The 24910-nt window shown below is 43.9% G+C and overlaps 2 protein-coding genes across 12 annotated transcripts in view; one reads left to right on the forward strand and one right to left on the reverse strand.

The window, feature by feature from the left end:
• NIM1K (NIM1 serine/threonine protein kinase) overlaps positions 1-7689 on the forward strand; it is a 28199-nt gene extending 20510 nt beyond the window's left edge. For all 10 annotated transcript variants that reach the window (XM_032675154.1, XM_032675159.1, XM_032675156.1 and 7 more), the window contains 2 exons: positions 3707-3975; positions 5923-7689. In XM_032675154.1, the coding sequence (XP_032531045.1) occupies positions 3707-3975; positions 5923-6672 (1019 nt within the window). In that variant the 3' untranslated portion in view covers positions 6673-7689. The remainder of the gene's footprint in view (positions 1-3706; positions 3976-5922) is intronic.
• A 650-nt stretch (positions 7690-8339) lies between these two features.
• On the reverse strand, positions 8340-19817 carry HMGCS1 (3-hydroxy-3-methylglutaryl-CoA synthase 1). Of its 2 annotated transcripts, XM_032675152.1 has the most exons (11): positions 19655-19745; positions 16100-16127; positions 14653-15110; positions 14162-14287; positions 13507-13671; positions 12647-12815; positions 12351-12521; positions 11454-11560; positions 10989-11114; positions 10555-10718; positions 8340-10155 (listed from the first exon to the last, which is right to left on the reverse strand). In XM_032675152.1, exons 2-11 carry the CDS (start codon positions 16111-16113, stop codon positions 10063-10065), a joined length of 1593 nt encoding a protein of 530 aa, XP_032531043.1. In that variant the 5' UTR covers positions 16114-16127; positions 19655-19745; the 3' UTR covers positions 8340-10062. The 2 variants fall into 2 exon arrangements, with proteins under 2 accessions (XP_032531043.1, XP_032531044.1); XM_032675153.1 differs by lacking the exon at positions 16100-16127 and having other exon boundaries at positions 19655-19817.
• Between the last annotated feature and the right edge of the window lie 5093 nt (positions 19818-24910).

The raw sequence follows: 24910 nt of genomic DNA on the forward strand, positions 1-24910 counted from the left end.
AACAGTTTTGGCTTTTACTACCACGAGCCTTTGTAACAATTACACTGTGTGTGCTTTTCTATTGTCCTTGTGGTCTGTCACAGCAGGACACATGATTGAGAGAGAGAGAGAGGAAAAAACTTCAGGATCTTACTGGATGACATACCTTGTTTCTCTCATAAGGGCTGTCTTGGCTGTTTAGAGAATACAGAAAAATCTTTGGTGCAGTGATGTGGCTTGGACAGGTGTGCTCCTCACTGGGTAAAAAACTGGCTGGATGGCTGGGCCCAGAGAGTGGTGGTGAATGGAGTTACATCCAGCTGAGGCCATCACTAGTGGAGTTCCCCAGGGCTCAGTGTTGGGACCAGCCCTGATTAACATCGTAATCAGTGATCTGGACAAGGGGATTGAGGGCACACTCAATCAGTTTGTAGATGACAGCAAATTGGCTGGGAGTGTTGATCTGCTGGAGGGCAGGAAGGCTTTGCAGAGGGATCTGGACAGGCTGGATCGATGGGTTGAGGCCAATGGTATGAAGATCAAGGCCAAGTACCAGGTCCTGCACTTGGGTCACAACAACCTAAGGCAGCTCTAGAGGCTGGGGGAAGAGTGTCTGGAAGGTGGCTCAGTGGAAAATGATCTGGAGGTGCTGATTGACAGTGGCTGAGCATGAGCCAGCAGTGTGTCCAGGTGGCCAAGAAGACCAAAGGCATCCTGGCTTGGATTCGCAGTAGTGTGGCCAGCAGGACCAGGGCAGTGACTGTCCCCCTGTACTGGGCCCTGGTGAGGCCACACCACAAATCCTGTGTCCAGTTCTGGGCCCCTCACTGCAAGAAGGACATTGAGGGACTGGAGTGAGTCCAGAGAAGGGCAACAGAGCTGGTGACAGGTCTGGAGCACAAGTCTGATGAGGAGTGGCTGAGGGAGCTGGGGGTGCTTAGTATGGAGAAAAGGAGGCTCAGGGGAGACCTTGTTCTCTACAAATACCTGAAAGGAGATTGTAGCCAAGTGAGGGTCATTCTCTTCTCCCAGGTAATAAGCAATAAGACAAGAGGAAACGGCCTCAAGTTGTGCCAGGAAAGGTTTAGATCGGACATTAGGAAAAATTTCCTCACATTTTCCCCAGTGAAGTGGGGAGTCACCATCCCTGGGGATATTTAAAAGACATGTAGTTGTGGCACTTGGGGACATGGTTTAGTGGTGAATTTGGCAGTGCTGGGTTAACAGTTGGATGTGATGATTTTAGAGGTACTTTCTGATTTTATGATTCTATGTGTATTGTGATATTCAGGAGCATTATCCACTATATCAACCAGAATTTTGGCAGAGATTTTTTCCAGAAACCTGTGAAACTTCTTGCTAAGGACCATTACATTCCTAAGCTCTGTGTAACCTTTATTTTACATGCTTTCCAACTGACAAAAGTAGTGTGAGAGCACACCTGAATAGATGCAATTAAGAGCATCCAAAATGTACAGCTAATAAAAAGTCAGTGTAATGTGAAACATGAATTGCAAAAGCACAGATTTCCAGGCACCTAGTTTTCCTTTTTTTTTTTTTAAGCAATTTTAACCTGGTTTTGTTTGTATTTTGTTTCTTTTTTGCCATCACAGTGAATACCACTTCCTCCTGAAATTATTTCTCAACCTTTTCCTAATTTCTCTTACTAAGATTTCAGCCAGCACTTTTCAAACCTCAGCATACACTGTATATAGTCAATCAAACATCTTTCAACTCAGTTTTTTGGTAAATAAGCTGCCTGCTAAAAATGCCCTTCTGTTTAGCACTGCTGCCAAGCAAGGGTAATAGAGGATTTGCAAACAAATAATTTTTTGGAAGCAGAGAGGACTAGTTTACAAAAGAAAAGGAAGGTGTCAGGTTTCTTACCCTCTGGGTGGGCTGGGTTTCTTCGAATGTCATGCATTTGCAACTGCAATTATGTAGACTTAAAGGAGCTTGGTCCTGATTTATGGTGGTGTTTGAACAGGATCAGGCCTTCAGTTGTAAACATTCTTCTTTTTCCCCCTGTTTCTTTTTAAAACGTTGCAGGAAAACTGACAAGGAGGAATAGTAGTTTCCAGCAAAAGGAAAGGGGAGAAGATTTCTTTTTTAAAGCCCTAATGACCCCAACTTTTATAAATCAAGATGTAATGATGAAATTGAATGGTTAAGATTGGGAGAATTGTTCTGCCTGTAGTATCTAACCATTTAGCTGAGTAGCCTACTGCAAGCTGATGTTCATTCCTTGTGGTTTAAGAGATCAGTATGCTAGGAACATGACAAGGATTTTAGTCTGTCACTGCTAGGTCAGCAGTCAGAGCACTGCCAGGATGAGTGTCAGTAGCTGCATTTCTTCCCAATTCGCCACACAGGAGCAGGTACCTGCCTACCCAAGGAGCTCCTTAGAAAGCATGAAACAGGTCAGAGAGAAGCAGCATGGGGAAACTGCCCTGTACTTAGCACAGACTCCTGAAAACAGGCACATCAAGGGTAATTCAGTACCTTCCACAAGAATCATATTTGCTTCAAGTACTTGCTGCACTTCAGTAGAGAAATCAATTGATGCATGTATGGTACTAAAAAATGTAAATGTACCAAACATGGGCTTTTCTTGATCTGTAAGATATATGCATAAGTATCCTTAACACTTCCTTTAGATATGTTGAAATACTGAACTTGAGTTACAAACTTTATGTCATTAAGTAAAAACGTCTTGAGTACTTTTATACCAGAACACATGTACAAATATAATACCCTTATCACTCTCCTGTTACAGTAAAAATTGAACAATACCCTTTTTTTTTTTCTAATTTACTCCCATGTGCTAGAAAGCAGGGTGAAGTTTTTTTCTGAAAGATTGGTTAAAAGTGATTCATTGTTAAGAAATCTGTGATTGGTTGACTAAGATATTTATTTCCAGGAATAAATAGTTGTTTTTATTGCTGTGATCCAGTTTAATTTCGCTGTCCTGACAAATTATACAAAGCCACTGTAAACCTGTTTTAACCAGACTAATCCTTCAAATACCAGCTGTATTCAGAACAGCAAAGACAAAGGCCATAACCTACAAACTAATACAGAAGCATAAGGGCAATTGTGATTGACCTCTTCATCCTGCTCTGAGCTACCCTGATGATGTGGTGCAGCTGCAGATGTATATCTGTGTTTTGTGGCTCTTGCCTTCACTGTAGATATACTACAGAAAACATCTAGGACTTAACAGCAGCTTTGCATTACCAGAACAGCATATGTCAGCTAGGTTTGCTGTCCTACAGGATCCCTGCAGCGTACTCTGCTTCACTGTTTTCTCCCTTCCTCAGAATAAAATCTTGTGTATGATGTGGATTCATGGCCCACTGTGTCATACAGACATAAAAACGTACTTTTCCTGTATTCTGAACAGTACCAAGAACTATTAATACATGAACACATTGGAGAAACTGGTACAGCTATCCTGACAAAGACAAACCTCAACAACACTGATTTTGCTAACCGAGAATCTGGAGGGAGATGAGAGAAGTAGTTAGGGAAGAGTTCTGTAAGTTGCATCTGCTTCAAAATCTCTCCATTATAAACCTTCAGGGTTATAGCCAGGCCTCTAAATTCCCCCCAAGTTTGTCTGTCTGGTGTGAAACAACCAAGCATTGTCGTAAAAAGCATCACCATTTGTACCTATTGCACTAATAGGTATAATTATGGTATAATGGAAAAATATCTTCCTTTTCAGAGAAAGTTGCAATTAAGATTTTAGACAAGACAAAGCTAGACCGGAAGACTCAGCGTTTGCTGTCTCATGAGATATCCAGCATGGAGAAGCTGCACCACCCAAATATCATCAGGCTGTATGAAGTGGTGGAGACACTCTCAAAACTGCACCTGGTGATGGAGTATGCAGCAGGTGGGGAGCTCTTCACTAAAATCAGTACAGAAGGAAAGCTGCTAGAAACGGAGTGTAAAATAATCTTCTCCCAGATTGTGTCTGCTGTGAAGCACATGGTAAGTTGCTCTTACACAGGCATGTTGCCCCTCACTAGTCTTAGCAGATTTTGTGGGTATATCTTTTGGATTTCAACTAGTAGATTTACTGTTACGCAAGTTTCAGGCCCACATTTCTGAAAAGCAAAACAGCTGGAGAAGAGAATACCAGAGAGCTTGCACATCTACCTCCAGTTACTGCCTCTCTGTTAATAGCTTTTGGGAGGAGACTGAAGTGGGAACACCTAGTGGGTGTTCAAATCATCCCTTTTGCAACAGTGTTCTGTCTGCTTTAAGGTGCCTGGGCGCCAGTGAACAAAGCTTCATTTTTTCCCTCCACTTATTTCAAAACATGGGATTAGTCACTCTTCTGCTAGAACGAAGTGTTCCAGAGAGGCTTGTTAGGTTTGCAAAAATCCAGCTTGCTTATTAATGAACATGGGAGTCTGTCACATAAAGACAGGCCATTCCTGGTCCTCACTTTAGCGTGAGGTTAACACCCAGCAAGTCCCTTCCCCCTTGCCTGGTCTTCAGTACTTGTATCTGGGATGATGCCATTTGTGTAGAGCCCAAAGCACCTTGTAAAGGCAGAAAGGAGCAATTAACTACTTCAATACCATGTCCTCTGAACCTTGCATAGTAACTACAGGTACTTCAAACAACAGCATGAAAACACGGAGGACTGTTCTACAACTTTGACAAGTAGTATTCGTTAAAGTTGGCTCAGAGTGCCCTCCGGCGGCTCATGTTCTCTTGCCACATAATAGCCTCTGGTGAGGTCAGAAGCAAGGGTGTTCCCAGGTCACTCACTGCTCCTCTCTTACATAAACAGTATGCATTTTTTATATATTTTGACAAAATGATTGTATGCCCTGTAAGTGATGGATTAGCTCCAACACTTTTTCCACAGGACAGATACCCTGCAGCTACAGGAACTTAATTTACATTTCAAAATTACATCACACCTATTTCCTAGAATTAAACCCAGATTACTGAGCTGGCCAACCTCTTCACTTGTACACACAGACTTCTGCACAACATTTTACTTTTGGTAAGACATCAAATCCAGACTGTATAAATCCCATCTGACTGCTGCCAGTCCACAACAAGAACAGAGGATCCCTGCCTGTTATTGACGTCAGTTGAAAGAGGATGTCAAATGGTTTCCTTATTGCCTCCAGATACTGCACCTTGTTACTCCAGAGGGTAGGGCAGAGTGTGCTCAAACACATCCATTCCTTCTTGTTAGTTCAAAAATGACGCTAAACCCTTACCTAATCAGGATGCGTATGTTGTGACTAAGCAGAACAAATTCAGTTTGAGGCCTTAGCTACTACTATTTCCAAGGGAAAAAAAGTAGAAGTTACAGTGAATGTATTTATTTTAGCTTTTTAAAACTAGAAGACACCACTAAACTTGGTATCCTGCAACATGAAATACCACGAAGCCCAAGTCTGTGGTCCTTTTCTCCTGCCACCACCAGTTGCTCATAGGAATTAGATCACACAACACAATTGTAGTAACTTTCTTACTCTATCTGTGATTATGTTCACTCAGTGAACTAAATAAGCACTTATTTCCACAAGCTGTTACGTGTAGTAACTGCAAAACCAAGTGTCGTGAACCCTGAAAAAATACTGATTTTGCACATGAAGGTATCTATCTAGTCTTGTAGGATTAGCCATTCTGCCCTCACAAATTTGCTTCACAAAAATACTTACTATAGTTTGGGACTGCTGTTCTTAAAAAAATCCCAGCATCCTTCTTTTCCCCCTACTGAATTGGGTTTGTATCATTAGAGAATTAGGTTATATTTGTTTAATACTTTTTCAGTTTTGTTGCAATACTAGTTTCTGACTTTGCCCAAGATAACTCCCCTTCTCCTGTGGGGTAGCTAATCAATTAGGGGTAGCCATTGAGAACTTCCCAGTGAACAAACCAATACCAACTTCTCCTCTTGTCCTACAGCATGACAATAACATAATTCACCGGGACCTGAAAGCAGAAAACGTCTTCTACGCCAGTAACACCTGTGTTAAGGTGGGAGACTTTGGATTCAGCACAATAAGTAAAAGAGATGAAACTTTAAAAACTTTCTGTGGCTCTCCTCCTTATGCTGCTCCTGAACTCTTCCGAGATGAAAACTATATAGGCATCTATGTGGACATCTGGGCACTAGGAATCCTACTATACTTCATGATGACGGGTAGCATGCCATTTCGGGCAGATACTGTAGGCAAACTGAAGAAGTGCATTCTTGAAGGGACATACACTTTGCCTCCTTGCCTCTCAGAAAATTGCCAGAAACTGATAAAAGGAGTCCTTCAGCCCATACCAACCAAGCGATACTCTGTCAAACTGATTATGAACAGCGAATGGATGCAAGGCATACAGTTTCCCAAACCTTTACAGACATTTAAACTGGATCCTAAGTATTTATCAGACATCAGTACACTCAAAGAAGAAGAAATTGAAGTGAAAAATATCCTGGAAGATCTGGGAATCACAGAGCAGCACATTCAAAATAACCGGGGAAGAGATGCACGCAGCTCAATAACAGGGGTCTACAGGATTGTGCTGCATAGAGTACAGAAGAAAAGGGCACTTGAATCTGTTCCTATCATGTCCCACCCAGATCCCACAGAACAAGACTTGAGGAAAGCAATCCATTCTTACAGTGGGATTAAGCACACATCCAAGCTGTGTTCTATTTTATAAATTTGCACTGCAGACTTTATACTCAGCACATTTGACAGAGGGGATTATTCACTTTTCAAAGGGGATTATTGATTTTTCCTAAATTCTGGTGTTACATTTTTTTATTTGTAATTTGAATAAACCAAAAATGCCTCCTCTTCTTTGCATTTCTCAAGTCACAGTGAAGCACTCAAACACTGAGCTCTCGTGCATTTGTTTGATCCTTGCTCCAGAGACATGGTATAGCCAGTGCAAGAACCCCAGTAATTGAAAGGATCGTGAGTGGAGGTGATCGTTTAGTAAAGATCATACCACTGTATTTAAGCCACTTGGAGATTCCTGGTACAGGAATGTAACAGCTAACTTCTGAAAAGCTGTATGTCAGCTTGACACAACTCTACCACTGCAAACCAGGACAGTTTTTGCACAGAACTAAATTTAAGCAGAGACCAGACCATAATCTAAACAATTGCAAATTCTTCTTTTGAACTTCCTCATCAAGATAGTTTTAAAAAAGCATTTTCTTTTAAGAAACAGCAATGCTGCTGTTGACTGCAGTTCTGTTTGTCATGATTCCAAAAGACAAATTAAGATACAGTGCATATGTGGTTGCCATTCCTAATGCCTGACTGGTTGGACTACTATCAGCTAACCTTCTGACCCCTTCCACTACTTGCATGATTCTGTCAGTTGGGAACTGCTTCAACTCATTGCACTTCAATAACGAAAGATTTAAGTGTACTCCAAAATTCACGTAGTTTTAAATTCTTGCTGTAGCACTTGTTACCAATAGCTGAACACAACCAGTAGCAAAATCCACTTGTATCTGCTGAGCATTACAGGCTTGCACTCAGTCCTGCCACGCTGCTTTGGCAACCAAAGCTGGAACAAATATGATTTTGACACTTGGCCACTGCAAGTTAAAGTTGGATAGGCTGACACCAACAGTTGTTCTGAGCATCACCAAGATGTAGATGCTTGAATTTTCAGCTTTAATTGCTGATTTTATACCTTCAACAGCATCAGCTCCAATGCAAAGGACAAGAATGGTAGCTTTCTTCCCTGAACAGGGACAGCTGACCTTAAGCTAAGACCTGCTTAAGCTAAGACGTAGAGCCTGTATGACTTTAGTTAAGGTAAGATACCTGACAGAAGGTTTACATAGGTAGAGCTGGTGCTTTCAAATGTTAAGGGCAGGATGCCTTATCTATTATTAGGGCTGATGGGACGATAAGTTGATTTTGGAAGGAGTAATTAATTTAAATGAGCAACAGAAGGAGTCTGAAAAGCCACTCCTGGGAAACTGGACTCAGTGAGGCTCAGGTATGTACAAAGCAAGAACCAAGCCCCCTTTGCAGATTTTCTGAGGTGGATAAAACAATACCATCTTCTGTAAGACAGTAATAAAGATTAATTCCATTTCATGAGGTGGGGATTAATTCCTCTGCTATAAACAGTTTCCATATGAAAGCATTTTAAGTTATCTTGAGACATAGCCCTGATGGAGTGGTTTTACACCAGCCTAAGTAACCCCTTTGTTTTGTTGGGAATGACACAAAGAAGAGAGATCCAGAATATCCACACAGCCTGTGAACCCACAACTTCAGGTTTTCACAGAGCCAGTTTCCTCTTTCTTTCCTGTTGAAAATAAAGTGTCCTGAAAACCCAACAAGTCAGCACTACTCCAACAGGTTTCAAATATTTCAAACTTTATTTTAATAAAGGATCAGCCTCACAGACCTGGGAGGTCTCTGCTAGTAGCTCACTTCTTGGTTCGTCCACTGCCAGCAATGGACTTTGTTCCATGACAGTTTGTTTTCCTGGTGCCAAGATAAGTTTCACGAGGGCAATCTAAACCAAAATACTTGCAAACACTATCATCATGCATCATTGCTCCATCATTTTTAGCAGAACAAACAGATTAGTATTCATCAATTTATATTAAACAACTATTTTATCAAGGCTTGACCGCACAAATACAGCAAGTTATCAAGTCCTAGTGAGTGACAGGTAATACAAACACTTCATTACACACACAAAAAAATTGTGATTAACAGAGAAATAATTTTTTGCTACTTTATATTAGATAATGTGGCTTTGTAGAATTAGCAAAGAAATAAACTCGACAAAACTTAATCTGTACATTAGCTCAATTTAAATATATATATCTATATATATAGATATAGATAGATAGATATATATATTACAGGCTTAAAAGGCTCATGTCGTAGTTCGTTTCCAATCTGGGCTTTAAAAATCTACCAGAATGGGCTCCCCATTACCACTATAAATCTACTACTGGCAAAATGGATAGCTTGTTGAAAAAAAAACCAAACTAAAACAAAAGAAATAAAAGACACTAGTCTACAGTATTAACAGTAGTGAGAAGGACTTCAAGGTACAAAGCCAAATTCAAAGTTAGAAATAGTCTTTTGGAAATGTATTATATAAAGACTAGTGAGAGGCCAGAGTTCTGGACAAACTTATGAAGACGACTCTCTTCCTTTGTTTGCCAATTACAACAGCTCCATAATGTCTAGAAGTTTTTTTTGAAAATTCTGCTGCCTTGGATACTTCTACTTAACAATCCAGAAAGGTGCCAAATCAATGATCCCATTTCTTTAGAAGAAAAAATTTACTACCTCCCTTCTTTTTCCTCTTTCCTCCCAGGCTGCTGTGACTTGCAATGCAGGTATAAAACACATAATATGGATATTAGGAGAAATTACGTAGTAACTAACCCAATGGATAACAGACTTTCTTCCAAGAAAACTACTTGTCAGCCTAGTTGTTCTTGATCCAGTAATTTTGAAGGGAAGAGAGATTCCATTCCAACAATGGATGTTACTTGGTTCTATACCTTTCCCAAAGCGATGGGGTGATGGGAGGCAGACTGGGAGAAGAAAGGGAAGGTGATAAAGTGAAAGAGAATTGCAGTGTTCAGAAGACTGACTGCTTATTGTCAAGGCACTGAGAACCCTAACATTAAAAGCATGGACTAGTTTGCACACACTTGAGTACTAGTAGAAGTTAACAGTGTAGGTTTCAAGTCATTTTACATGGAAATAGCAGGCAGAAGATTCCTTTTTTTTTTTTTTTTTTATGTACAAAGACCTTGTAATAGACTACAGCTACTTCTCAGCAATTAAAAAAATTCAGACATGTTAAGGAATCCAAAGAGGACCTAGCAAGTCCCTCTATCTCCAATATACTCCTGATTTTAGTGTTCTGAAAATACTTTAAAATCAGCACACCGTATTATGATGATTTTTTTCAAGGAGCTTAAACAGGTTTTTCATGCTCCAGTGAAGTACTAGTGTACACTGAAACTTCAGCATTACTGCAATCCTTTTTCTCTCTTGCTCACTCTACCCTCACACCTTGTTTTTTTCCCCACCTCTCAGAGGTATCTTAATGCTCCCCATTGGAAAGGGCAACAGTAACGCCTTCGGTTTCTGTTGTTGCAGGGATTCTTGGCACTTTCTTAGCAGGGCTTGGGATGTGCTAAGAAGAAGGGAAAAAAAACATTAAATACAGATTTCCAGTTCACATACATTCATACTTCATGGCTAGTCCAACTCTCAAACAACATTCATGCTACACTGGACGGCTTGGCCTAAAGTCAGTCAAATCGGTCATGCTTCATGCAAACAGATTGTGTGAGAGGAGCCAGTTTTGTTCTTGTTTTGTTCTTGTGCAGTTTCATTCTCTTTATGATGAAATGTACTTTCTTAAAATCCCATGTTCAACTCTTTACTTCTGGCTTGTATGTTAGGCACGTTAATAAAGTATTTAATATAACTCGTTAAACCACTTCCTCTTAACATACATGCACATGCTAAGACAGACATGTAAATGGTTCCACCATTTACATCAAACTTTGAAAGAGTGCCGAGCGTTCACCTCATGAACAATGCCTGGGTGCACAACTCCAACTCTTGCCTCCAGAGGTCCATCATTCAGGAGTGGGCGCCGGGCGTAAGTTCTCCTGTGCTTTTCATCCACGCGCACAAGGTACCAGGTTCCTTCAAAGAGATCCTCTACTGAGCACTGTGGAATATAGTTGGCTGTAAAAAAGGGAATAACAGACTGTTAGTTGTTTCCTGGTGAGAGTTTTACTCAACACAGGCCTTTGCAGTTTGAATGCACTAAGACAGAAAAGAAACAATTCTGGATTTTAGTTCAGCCACATAGGGCCAGTGAAGACAAGCTACTCAGAAGCAGAAAGGGTTGGACATTTCCTTCATTCTACGCTCTGATAATTTAAAGTCAGCTGAAATAAGTGATGAGCATTTTGCTTTAAGAGTAGGAATGATTTATATTTATGAAGTTCTTACCCAAATGGTGTGTTTCCTGTCTGATCTTCATGTTTTCAGCAAAGACATCAGGTGCAATACACTTTCTTGAGTCAAGTCTTGCTTTGAGATCAGAAAGGCTGGCAGTTATTCTGTCCAGTGCAGAACCTGCAATACAGAACCATCGTGTAAGGCAGCACCAGTGCTGAGAACTGCACAGCAGGACATTAACATTTAAAATCCATTTAAAGTACTTTGCATTACAGAATCTCAACTGTTAGTCATTTAAAAGTATTCCCAATTACCCAATCGAAACATTAATGGAGTTTGAAGAATATTATTTGTTCAAGGAGACACAAACATTCCCTGGAGCTAGAATACCCTCAGTTTGGCAATGATGTCTTTAGGCATTGCTTTGCAGGTTTTATGATGCTGGTAGGTTGTGTAATAGTGCACTGAGAGTGAGCTGTGCAAGGGAGGTGGTTAACACCTCCTCATGTCACTCACCAGGAGTGGCATCCTGTGTGACCCTGATGGAATACAGGGTAGCAGCAAAACCAGAGCCATAGGAGAACACACTGATTCTCTGTCCTGCCAGCTGCTCTGGGGAGTACCTGCAAATCAAACAACAGCTTTTTAAAGTGAGAATTAAGCCCAGGTGTCACTTTTAAATAATTAGAAACTGCAGCTAGCTTAGGAAAAGCAGCCAGCAAATCACATTGTCTACAATACACATTTACCTATGTGCATAAATGATGACTTTTAAAAACACAAATTCAGATACTGTTATGTGATGAGTTCCAAAGCTGCCTAAGCAAAACAGAGCTGAGAAATGCACAGAGTATGACTATCTAGAAGGCAGACAGTTTTCATTCTTAAGCAACCTAAAGCCTAAAATGAACAAACACATCTTGGAAGGTAATGTCAGAATAAAGAAAAAGCGATCCAGAAAGAGTGGTTTAATTTAAACTTAAAATGATTTTGTAAAAGGCTGTCATTGCAAAAAAATAATTAAAAAAATGTTAAATGCTAATTTAATTTGAGTTTGGTCATAGTGAGACAAAGAAGACATTCTGATTCTCTTTTCCACTGCAGGTATTTTTCTAGGGGGAGGGAAAGGGGAAAAGTTGGGGCTGAGAAGAGACATCGCCTCACAAGTAAGATCCTACTGTGGAAGGCAGTAAGCAGCTGTTTCACATCAGCTTCTGACACATTTTCAGTCTGCTTGTCACTTGAACTCAATGTGTGTGCAGAATAGTTTTTTAACTTTAGTCTTTCTGCTCAAGGCAATCTTGTAGGAAAAGGTTTACTAGACAGTGGTTTCACAGAAGTCTTTCTAAAACAAAAACCTTTTATGTCCTTATTCATAAACAGCTATGACTTTTTTCCAAATTTTATGCTTACTGGGCTAGAAGAGAGGCAAGGCAACCATACACTGAAGGGGTATACATATTTCCATTCTGATTGGACACGAGTAATGAAGCTTTGGTTTTCTGATTGAAGAGCTCTGCACTAGCTTTCATGAAAGCTTTTTCCACATCTCTGTCAAAATATGTATCTTCAAGTTTTATATCCCTATTAAAAACAAATCAAAAAAAGAAGTTCAGAAACAGTTACTAAAATAGCAAAAAGTAAAAACACACCTTGGATGTGTAACAGAATAAGATTATGTGAATAAGGAATACAGTAGCCATTCTCACCTGAAAGCTTCCAGACCACTGAAAACACCATTCGCTGTTTCTGGGTTCTGGTCACTGAGAAAGTCGTTCAACAAGAGTCTAGCCACGGATTTCTGTACCAGTTTACAGTATGGAGAATGAAAGATCATGAATCCAAAGTCATTCAAGGTGAAACGTCTGTCTGTCCCCTCTGGAAGTAGCAGAAGTGTTGTGTTACAACCTATGTTTAGTACTCCCTTCAACTATGAAAATAAAGCAGGGAGCTGGCAGGATACCAGTCATCGTAACATGTCAGCATACAAGAGACACTGAGTAACACCAAATACTGCTGTCAGGTGCATTTAAAACACTGACAGTGCTTCTACTTAAAAATTAATTCCTTACTATCTTTTGCACCAGCTAACAGTGTTTGCTCTTATTCTAGAATAAAGAGATATAAGCTTAGCAGAATCTCTACTCAGCATTCCGACATAATAATCTGTCATTTAACTCTCTTCACGCCTATGCCACTTGGGTGAAGCAATTACTAAACATATTGGATTAAAAAAAAAAGAGTATTGTTACATAACATTTAAATATTAATCTAAATTTCTTAAAAGCCTGGGTGGAGGTGGGTAATAGCATGCTTTTGAACAAGATAGTATCCCTTACGCCAACACATGCCTGTAATTACAGACTGTCAGGAACTTAACCATGTGAGAACAGAAGTAATTTCTTACAAGAGAGAGCAAATATTTCAATCGCATCAGAACACACAAACATGAAGAGACCCACAGAATAGTCTTTAGATCAGAATCTAAAACTTGAAAATACATTGTCTGTGTAGTTACACATTCCGGCACTTGCCAGATACTGCAGTACCATCAGGAGAGGCTACGTACCCTTCTGCCACTGGGCATGGATTTTGTTGCGATAGACAGTATAGCAGCGATCCAAAGCACTGAGGTAGCACTGTATAGAGAGTTTGCCATCCACCACAGGATACTCAGAGATCATATCTGGTTTGTAGAAGTCATAGGCATGCTGCATGTGGGTTCCACGCAACCCTGGTGGGCAGAAATTGACAAAAGTTGAAAACTGCTTTACTCGGCTGCTCCCAGTCAACTGGAACACAGCACACATACGGAAACAAGCAGTTTTGGCCCCCCGTCAAGCAGGTTTTCATAGCACCCTTTAGGCAAGGTTTCACACAGTTCTCTTGCTTGTTAAGTACAGTAGGACTGAGCATGACAAACGAGCAACAAAAGACAGTCATCATACTGTCCTGGAAGCAGAATGTTGTGTTATTCAGCTCTAGTCCACTCTGCCAATTTTACTGGAGAATTCCCAAGGAAATAAACAGATAGGACCATCTCTAGTTGTTTCCTGCTTCATGCTATAACAGGACTTGGCTGAGTTAGCCCAGAGCAGGAGGAGACACAGAAGAATTTCTGACATTAGTGGGAGTTAATCCACCACTCCAGTGAGGCAAAAAACAGGGAAACAGGTTTCAGAACAAATCTGCCTAAACAGTGTGTGTCCTCCCACAGCACTAACCTCTCTCAAAGATCAAGGGTGCATTTGGACCAACCAGCATGGCAACAGCACCAGCCCCACCAGTCGGCCTGGCATTCCCAGAGGCATAGACAGCGATGTCTCCAGCCACCACGAGGGCATAGCGTCCTGAGAAAAACACACAGGAAAAACCGTGAGAAGCAGCCAAGCGTCTGGCGTTGTCTTAACATCCATCAGCAACTTTTAGACTTTGGTTATTGAGGAGATGACACCAAAATTAAAGGGATCTTCAATCCTGACTTTTTCCCCCAAGTTTTTATTTTCTGGCAATTGCCAAAATTTACATGGGAACAGCAATTCGTAGCTATGTCATTGTTCTCCTAGTGGCAAATGCCCACAGCATTTAAGAAAAAGACCAGAACAGAAAAACAGTTTACCCTCTGGGTTTCATATGGTTAGACATGAACACTGTCATTGTAGGGCAGACTGATGTAAGGATGATATAACTTTTCAAAAAATGACCATGAACTTACCATCCCAAGAACTGGACTCAATCCAATTAATAGCATTAAAAAGAGCAGCAGTGCCTCCATAGCATGCATTGGTGGTGTCAATTCCTTCGACATCTGTGTTACCAGATTCTTCAAACAGCTGCATCAGGACAGTCTTCACAGATTTTGATTTATCAATTATGGTCTCCGTTCCAACTTCTAATCTCCCAATACAATCATAGGAAAGGCTGTTCCTCTCCATGAGCTTCTGGACCACAGTCAAGCAGAGAGAGTTGATATCCTCCCGGTCGGAGCAGAACCCCATCCTGGCCTGGCCTAGCCCAATGGTATACTTTCCAGCATCCACACCATCATACTTCTCCAGCTCTGTCTGGTCAACATACTGAGAGGGAAAATATATTTCCAGTGCCACAATTCCCACATCTTTGGGCCAACAGGATTCAGCATTCACTGGAAGAGACCCAGGCATCGTGGTAGATCTTTAAGAAAAAAAAAAAAGAAAACCACAAAACCAGGTGATTTATTCACATTCATTTTGAGGGATCTACTTTCAGTTTCTGTAGTTTTATGTAAAAAGTTATATTTCATGTATTCTGCAAGGTCATTTCCAAAAGGCATGCCTTTGCCTCTGGTGAAACTTTGGGGAGAGCATTCAGTAAACATCATTAGGAGTTTTGTAATGTTTTTTATTAAGTACTTTCAAGTGAAAATATAAATTTCAGCCCCAAAGATGAAGAGACGTAGGTTAAGCCTAAATTATCTTCCTAAGGCAAAACACACACTTAGTAAGTGTTCAGTGTTTGAGAAATTCATGTTCATTATTTTACTTCTGCTTATATGCAAAGTCTCAATTTTGCATGTAACAACCAAGCCAGAGACACTGACATTTTTTTTTAATGTTGCTAGTCGAGAACTTAAATTGAAAACTTATCCTTACCAGAAAATCACTACCTTTAAACAGACATGGGCTTTTCAAAATTGTTTTTAGTTTTAAACAAAGTGATACAGGTCACTGTGTTTTGTTTATACTTGTAACAAAGCAGAATTGTTTCAGAGTGGGGTTTTTTTGTTTTACGTTTGGGGTTTCTTTCAGCACGAGGTAGGGGGAGGTGTTTTGTATAGTCCTTGGGGTCTTCCTGTTTGTTTTCCTCAAACATACTCTAGTGTTTCAGAATTCCGGAACACCGGAACTCCCAACACCGAGCCTGGAGGAATATTTCACAGGCTAAGACAAGATGAACACACAGGGTTCTCCCTGAGAGACCGAGTAGTTTCCTTGTTTTAATCTCATGACTTTCCCGTCACCACACCCGAGGACATATTACACTCCAGCACATACTACACTCTATTTCTTCAGCCCCACCTCTATTACACAGAGAGGCACCATCCTCCTGTGCCTTGCCTTCCATCCTTAACGGAGCCCTTGTCCCTTCCCTACCGAGCTCCAGGCACCGCTGCACTGACTTACCCGGCTTCTTCCATAAAACCACGATGAGCTGTATAAAGGAATAAAGAACGCCCCTTAAAGCAAATATTGCTTTAAGCAAAACCACCAATTTCGTCTCGTTTGTGCCCGCTACTGCCGCCCTCGCCGCCTCAAGGTTATCCATACCCCAGCCGAGAGCCGGCCGGGAGCCCCAGGAATGGGCCCGGAGGGGTCACACCGCGTCCCTCCCGCCGCGTGTTCCCGGTACAGCGCGGGGCCCGGGCGCATTCCCGCCTTCTTTCCCTGCTCTCCGCTCCCACCGCCGCTGCCGGCCCTTACACGGGGCGGAATCCCATGGTCGGCTCCCAGCGCCCCGATCCCGGCGGAACGCGCGTGCGGGCCGCGGGAGGCGCGCGTGCGCCGGGAATGGCCACGCCCTCCCGCCTCAGGGCGTGAGGGGACGGCCGAGAAGTGCCGAGGTAGTGCGGCTGGCTTCACCACCTCGCGTGAGGCGAAAACAACCCCCAACAATAAATAAATAATAATAAAAAAAATCACCAGCACCCAAAATTCCAGTTTGGGGAGGTTTCCTGCGGTTTTGTTTTGTTTTTTTCTTTTGGACAATCCCTGGCCACACCCTACCCCACAGTGGTGGCACTTCGCTACTATTTGAATGGTGGAACGGTGCCATATCCTGCTTTAAATTATCCAGACTGCAAAAAACCCCAAAACCCAACCCCTTCCCAGACATTATTCCTGCCTCCAGGAAGAGCTGTTGGGCAGGATTATGGATTTGTTGTTGCACAGCAGCAGGTTGATGCTGTTGGAAGTGGAGCAGCTGATTTGCTAAAGCCTCAGCCAGGGGAGGGAGCAGCGTGGTGGTCCCCAGGGCCCGCAGGAGCTGCGGGGCAAGGTCACATCCCCTCTCATGCAGAGAGAGGCAATGTCACATCCCCTCCCAGCAACACCATGAGCCAGGCATACACGTGGCCAGGGGTCACGGAGCAGCACCGGGGTATGAAACTTGGTTCTGTTTTACCTCAAATCTGCACAGCCACTGTTGGGGAAGAGGATGCTGCTTTTCGGCTCCCATATGAATGCAGACAGACCACCCACAGCGAGATCCCAAGATACCTGCTGGGAAAAGGGCTCTGGAGTTCAGCTCTCTTTCTGGCACAAAATACCTCATTATCTTTCCAAAGGATTTTTTCCAAAAGGAAATATCAGCTGCTGCCAGCTCAGCAGTGCCAGCTGCTGCCACCTTGAGGGTGAGCCCAGACCAGAGCTCACTCCTGCTCCAAGAGCCAGAAAGTTGAAAGTTGGAAACTGCAGAGAATCTCAGAGGCTTCATTTTATTTAAGAAGAATACAAAAATAATTGAATGGTTTGGGTTGGAAGGGACCTTGGAGACCATTCAGTTCCAACGCCCTAGGGCCAAGGGCAGGGATGCCTTTCATCAGACCAGGTTGCTCAATGTCCCATTCAGCCTGGTCCTGAACACTTCTAGGGATGAGGCATCCACAGCTTCTCTGGGCAACCTCTTCCAGTTCCTCACCACAAAGAATTTCTCCCTAATATCCAATCTAAACCTACTCTCTTTCAGCTGGAAAACATTCCCCCTAGTCCTGTCACTACATGCCCATCCAAAAAGTTCCTCCTTTTTTTTTTTTTTTTTAGTAAACTCCCTTTAAGTACTGCAAGGCTGCAGCAAGGTCTCCCCAGAGCCTGCATAGAGCACATAATGGACTTCACCTACAGTAGCCATAGAAGAACAGCAGGCAATGAATTATTAGGAAAAGCAGTATGCCAAGAGGAATTCTACTGTTGAGAGAGCTGAGGAAAAACAGTGTGCTTTGTACTTGCTCCTTACAGAGCTCTGAGATCCAAAACTGGCATTTAACTGGTTGCAGTTCTCTTATCAGAAAACTTTGTGCAGAAGACAACTAGAGGGAGGGTCTTTCTATCACATTCCCATGGCTCACCAAATACTAAGCTCCCCAGATACTCCTAACAGGGCAGCAGTCTGGGCTACTGGGATGTATTGCAGTGAGAAGCACTGCTTTATGAGCGTGCTCTGATCACTGAAGGAAATGGGACTTTTGACATCTTACGTCAGTTAGTCATTACAGAAAAAAAAAATGTGTTTACTTGGTTTAAAACAAGCAGCCTTTTGTCCTCCTGGTCAAACAGCAAACAACACCCCATCATTCAGTTTTTACTGAAAACTAAAACTTTTTCAGAAGTATGATTTCTTTTAAAAGACCAACAACCCCAAATGCTTTGATATAAATGAGAAACCTGCTTTGTTTTGTGTCACCTTAGGATTTCATTGGGAATGAACAAAAAGCATAAGACAAGCCACTGCTGGTGTTACCAGAAACATGTTCTCCCACAACAACTAGTGGCGTTCATCGTCTTTCTTAAGAATTTGAGCATATTATGTCAATAATTTGACTCTTTTAATTCCTGCCTAAATTTTTAATTCCAACAGAACATTCTACTCAAAGTTCGAAAACAAGCCCCGGCCTTCTTTGCTTCAAGTGCTGCCTTTAGCTCTGGGGAACCGGTGGGAGGGACCGCGCTGGTGGCAGCCCCGGGTTGTGACATCACTGCCTTGTCCCCGCACGGCTCCTGCCACCAGATGCCGCTCCTCCGCCCAGATCGCGGTGACATTCCCGCGGGACGCTCAGCTCCGGGCACCCCCGTGGGATGCTCGCCTACCTGTGGGCGCCGGGAAACGGACGAACCGCGCAGAGCCCCAGACCACAGGGCCAGACCCTCGGACCGAGCCGTGCTGTCCCGCCCGCGGGGTTGGCGGCACATCCGACACCGGGGCTGCGTCAGCAACACGGGTGGGCGCCGGGATGCCCACATCCCTGCGGCAAACGCCACTGGGAAGGAGGGCGGCGGCATCCCTGGGAGCACCTCCAGGCTGCCTCTACCCGAAAGGCGGCGGCGAAGACTGGGGGACACTCTCGCCCCGCCTTTCCCGGTCTGGGAGGGCGACTCTGTCGCGACACTGAGAGGCGAAATGGAGGGACACACCGAGGGCTTCTCGGTGGCCCCGAGGCGGGGGCAGAGCCCCGCATCATCCACCCACCGCAGCTCACCCAGCTAGGGGCTTCCCCCGTGGGCAGCGGCCGGGATGCCTGTCTCAGGATGCGGCTCCTTCGGGAGAGGCCTGGTTGCCCGTGCAGGGGGCACTGCACGCCACCCCAGGGGCTCTGATACTCCCAGATGCTCCAGACAGCGCCTGGCGCGGGGTTCCGGCTGGCACCGACGTTAGGACACCATGACACGCCTTTCTGGGGTATTTTTTGTTGGTTTGCCTTTTTCTTTCTTTCCTTTTCTCCTTTTCTTTTTGTTTCGTTTCCTCCTTCCCCCCCCCCCCCCGCTTTTGTTATCTCCCCCCCCTCGCCGCGTTGCAGGCTCTACTCCAAACACATCCCCTAAAAACACTTCTCCCAGCTGTGCCGACCCGTCCCCAAGCCCTGCCTGCGGCTCCCCAGCCCCGCCGCCCCACGCGTGCTTCCCCACACACGGCTCCGCAGCCCCCCGGCCCCGAGGGCCTCCCTCCGCGTCCCGAGCCGCGCTCACCCCTCGGAGGCGACAGTTCCCGGTGTGACTCCCGGCGTGGATACCGGCGTAGATCCCGGCGTGGCTCCGCACTCACTCAGCACAGCACCAGCGACCGCGCGGCCCCTTTAAGCAGTCGCACCGCCCGCCGCCCGGCGCGCGCCTTGAGTGGCAGCCCCACCCACCAATCACGGCTGCGGCCGCGCCGGGCCCCGCCTCCCAACAGGCTCGCGGCGGGCGGGGCGGGCGGGGGGCAATGGCGTGAGAAAGTGACGTAGCGTGGGCAGAGGGCGGCGCGCCAATGGGGACACGGCAGAGGCGGCGGGCGCCCAATGGGAGCCGAGCGCCTCGCTGGCGAAGCCAATGGGAGCGCGCGGCCGACCGCGGGTGAGGGTAGGACGGGCGCGGACCGTGCTCTAGGCTGTTGCCCGGCAACGGGAGTGTCCGCGTGCCCTGGCCGCGGCCTCTCGGGGCATCCCGGACACGGAGCATCATATCGCGGACCCGGCGTGTCCCGGCCCAGGAGCATCCCGGTCCCTCCGTGCCCCAGCGCCGCCGTACCTCGGTCCCGGGACTCGCACGGGGCGCTGCCAGCAGAATTGCCTCACGGAGGATGTGATGAATGTGATGAATGCAGCGCTGCCCTGCCCTGGATCTTCCCGTCACAGTCTCGTCCCAGATCGTTAAATCCGCGGTGTGTCAAGCTGCACATCACGGGCTAGCCGCTGCCTAACAAATTGGCAATTAGCTAATGTGCGGGTTCCCCGTACCAGCCCCGCGTGCCTCCGGGCCGTGCCATGATTTATATCCACTGAATCCATTGCCATGATTAATATCCACCTAATCCATTGCTGCGCCGGCCACGGAGCATCCCCAGAGAACAGGGAGCACAAACCTCTGCTGCCTATGGGAAGTTGCTTGACAGAAGTCAAACACAAATGTTACAGCCTGGATAACTAGGTTGTAAAGCCCTGCTCAGGTCAGGGAAATGGTGCTCCCTTGGCAGCTGTCAGGCTCTGTGACATCCTATTGCTGCAGCTAGCACAGGCCACCACCTGACACCTCAGGGTGTTAAACCACCATCTTAGGGGCAGGTAAAAATACTGCAAAGGAAAGGGAAAAACTGTCACTGAAAGTGCTACCTCCTGTCCTGTTTGTTCAGTCTGTTTTGAACTTGTGACTATTCTGCTCTTGTCATGCAAAATCATCACAGATTTGTCACATAACTCTCTTGAGAGGAGTGAGAAATACTACTGAGAAATTGAGAAAAGTTTTGATTGCACATGTTACCCTGCAGTCTCCTGATAAGCTTGTGCCAGTCTGCGTAGAAGCCAGTTCCACTTGGTGTTCTGAAAAAACATGTTGACAAAATGCAAACTTGGTATGTCATGGCTTAGTAACATCATGTAGAGATGCTGTTACCTCCTGTGCCTACAGACCAAAGAGACTTGTTAGGAAAGTTCATCTTCTGTTCTAGGAATCTAAGACTCCAATTGCTTCTTCTTTTCCATTCCTACCATAAAAAAACCCACAAAACCAAAAAACCAGAATGAGATCTGTGTCCTTGTTCTAGATGTCAAAATGGGTTCCTAATACCATTATGTGCTTTGGTGGCAAAAAGTTTCTTGACATGGGGGTGCTTGAACTGTCCTGGCTCTAGGGAACAGGTGCTCAGGGGCAGATGAATCAGTCCATCTCACTGAGTTTGTGGGAGCTCATTTGAGGGCTGCAAGTGCCCCTTGGAGCTTTGCAGCCCCTTCCCTGCTCCCTGGGGGCTCAGCTACCTGTGTGCAGAGCTGCCTCTGCTCCGACCTGCTCGTGTAGCCTGGGATGGGGCTGTACTGGAGGGAGCAGAGGGACAGCGAGGTGTGAGGAGCCTCCTGGGTGGCCTCTCTCCCTTCACTTGGGAGCCCTGTTCAAACCTGGGCCTTTGCCTGAAGGGTACCACCAGTGTGCCTGTGCCTGCCTTTGACCTTTGCTGATCCTGACCCACTGACTTTCCAGCTTCAGCTCCGACCTACTCATCTCCACAGATTTGCCTGGAAACTTGGACTCCTGGTTGATCCTTTTTTACCATCACTGGCCCTGCTCTACGTGTTTGTTTGGGCACTGTGGGAGCGTGTCCTTGGTGAGGTCACTGCCCTACCTGCTGCCTTGTTGTGTCCAGCTCTGGGGTCACCTGCCCTTCCTGCTCCCTGACACCATAAATCTGCTCACCTGTGAGCCTGCATTTATGTGGTGGGTTTTTTATGACAAATGTTGTATTTGCTTTCACAACCGTGAAGTCTGAATTGGGTTTTGTAATTTTTTTTGTGTGTGTATAGTCAACAATAAATGCAGATGTAAAAAGCAATCTTCTTTGTTACATCTTAACAGATCTGATTAAAAAAAAGCTGCCAAAATTACTATCTGCTAATTAGCTTGGGGAGGTGATCCATATTATTGCTTTCTTTTCTGTGGTCTAGATATCTCTACCAGGTAGGTAGAGACTTACCTGGTCTCTGTGCTGCTAAAAGCAATGTATTTGCCTCTTCAGAATGTTTATGGATCCAGATGTTAATTTAAATTTATATCTAATCCAGATGTCCCCCTCTTGCAGACTAGTTGGATGACTAGTTCTTTATAGCCTAAGAACTAAAAACTACTCTTTCTTATTAATCAGTACACTTTATTTTATAATTGTTGTCAATAGCATTATTCTTTTTATTCAGCTTTATGAGACTATTGCTTTTCCTGCCACTGAGTGTATTACAAGGGAATACTTACAAAAAGAATTACAAATGTTTCTTCACAAGAAAGGATATGCCTATACTCCTGTTGCAATAGACTACAACTGTTTTGCATTCATTTCTCATAAAGATTGCATTAATATCATTAAAGTTGCTGGTGAATATTGTTCCAAACCTCTTAGGTAATTAATTATAGTCCTCTAAGCAAATTGTGCTCCAGACATGTGATGGTACTATTTGCAGCCCAGCTAGTGAGAATGCAGGTCATTTCCCTTTCATGGCTCTAGAGCTCAACCAGTCTGCCCAGGGAGATTTTTAGTCGGGGCTGAATTTGTTAATTTGTACTAATGCACCAAAATGAATGCTGCACTTCAGTAACCTTAGAACAGGAAACCTAAGAAAAGACTGGTCCATTTAATAAAGATGGTATTACCGGAGAAACTCAGCATGACTCAGAATAACCTTGAAGCAGAAACATGCTCAGATGGTGCTAGTGAGAGCACACATTCTCTTCCTCTGTTAAAATTCAGGCTGTTTTGATAAAAGAGGAGTTTGAATTTGACTTTTTCTCAATGTTTTTCAGCTATGTAAAAGTGGGTGGGAACTCCTAACCTGATACTGTTTTGAAAGAAAACTGTTTGCAGTCTGATGATTCACCTTCTAGTTTAAAGCCAGAGTATCAAATTCAGGGTGCTGGTTTTGTCTCAATAGATCCAACAGTTTCTTTTTTTGCTTCTGCTTAGTAGTTCTTAAGCAATGCTATCTGTAACATTGTTTTAAAGCCTCCTAGAGAGATAGAGATTGTCACATTAGGTTAATAACTCTTAAAATAAGCAAAAAATCCAGATGATAATAATCTGTTAAGCTCTTTCTTAAAACCCTTTAAGAGTGCATTTGTTGGAATTTTCAAGAATATTTATTACAAGCCTAACTCGAACTTAATTCAATGGAAGTTACACTTCTAAGCCACTAAAATACTCACTGGGGTTTTTAGATGCAGCCAACTACATCTTTAGGCACCTAAACCCATTGGAAAGAGAGTTATATCCAGCATTATCAGGGAAAACAAAGTAATGTGCCCTAACAATCTCTTCTACAAAACAAGATGTTGAGAAGACTTTACTGAAAAAGGCATTGATTTTATTTTTTGCCAAGTACAGAATAGCAAAGGTCAAAAATAATGCTCAGGGACAGAGAGTGTGAGGTCACACAAATGAAAGTTTGGAAACGGGAAGGTTTTTCTTCTACATATGTGTGTTAGGGTTCAGGGATAAGTGAAACTGTACAAGACAGTGGATCTCTCAAGTGTTGTTTTGATATTTCATATACCAGTATCAGGGAAGAAAGTTTTTTTAGATCGAATGACTAGTAAAAGTTATTTCTAATTCAATTCCCAAAAGGATGCACAGGAACTCAGATTTGAAACACAGTTGGTAGTGGAGAGTGGCCTTCTATCATCTCGTAATCATCTCAGTTTGGTCTACTGATTCCAGGCTAACATGATAGAAGACAACACCCAATCTGAAGAACTGGGAAATTTAAACAAAAATATCAAACCCTGTATTTTAAAGTAGGCCCAGTAAATGCAAATATTTCAATAACATTTGAGTTGCGGTTCTGGCTGAGTCTTAAAATATTTGTGACGTTGTATCAATTACAGGTTTTAAAAGTTATAAAAATGCATTTAAATCATACTTGGCTGGTTCTTTATGATATGTGTAAGAGGAGAAACTGCAGTAGTGTTATAATTTCAAATACAAATCAGGAATTGCTGAACAGATAAGAATCAAAGATTTGGGGGCCAGGAAAGCTGACAGTGCAAAGACAAGTCATCGTCTAGTATCTGTACTGCTTTCGAAACCAGAGAGACAACTGCAGCTGTGCTGTGTTCTTACAACTGGCAGAGGATAGGTCTGTAAGCCAGGACTGCATCGAGCTTCCCAGCAGCTTGTGCCTAAACCAATGCAGACCCCTCCCCTCCCTTCCCTTCTCCTCTCCTCCCCTACCCCATGCTGTCTCCCATAGGACAGGCATGGAAATGAGGGTACACTCCATGCATTAGTCAGTATGTTGAGTACAGTTTGTACACTCGAAAGGCTGCTGTTTGGGTTCATGGAACAGCTGTTAGGAGCTGAGATGCCATCGTAAACCCACCTAGGAATCTGTGACTCAAGAGGGAAGCATGATGGTAAAATCTGGAACCCAGAGCAGAACATGAGGAAGAAAATAGAATTGCCAGAAGCAGTAAGATACTGATGCCATATTATAAAATGTTTCAGCAATTTAGCATTCCTGGTGCTCTGCTGACTGTGGCCCAAGGGGATTGGATTCTGTCTAAATTCCATTCTTCAAGTATCTGTGTGGTGTCCAGGCAGCGCAGCATCAGAATGCAAATGAAATGGTGGAAAGTGTTTGCCATTTCACCTTCATCCTCCGGGGTCACCTCCTCTGCCTCAGCAGCTGAGCACAGCCATCGAGAGGAAGAGCCTCTGTGCAGGTTCAGTCAGAGAGCAATCCCAGATCCTGCTCCGGATTCAATCCAGGCTTC

This window comes from Chiroxiphia lanceolata, chromosome Z (assembly GCF_009829145.1).
Source record: "Chiroxiphia lanceolata isolate bChiLan1 chromosome Z, bChiLan1.pri, whole genome shotgun sequence".
Taxonomy (NCBI): domain Eukaryota; kingdom Metazoa; phylum Chordata; class Aves; order Passeriformes; family Pipridae; genus Chiroxiphia; species Chiroxiphia lanceolata.

Coding starts and splice junctions, on each gene's coding strand:
- HMGCS1 (XM_032675152.1), bottom strand. Junction 11,115..11,453: donor CACACAGGATGCCACTCCTG/GTGAGTGACATG, acceptor TCTGTATTGCAG/GTTCTGCACTGGACAGAATA. Junction 10,156..10,554: donor ACCCAGGCATTGTTCATGAG/GTGAACGCTCGG, acceptor CCTTCTTCTTAG/CACATCCCAAGCCCTGCTAA.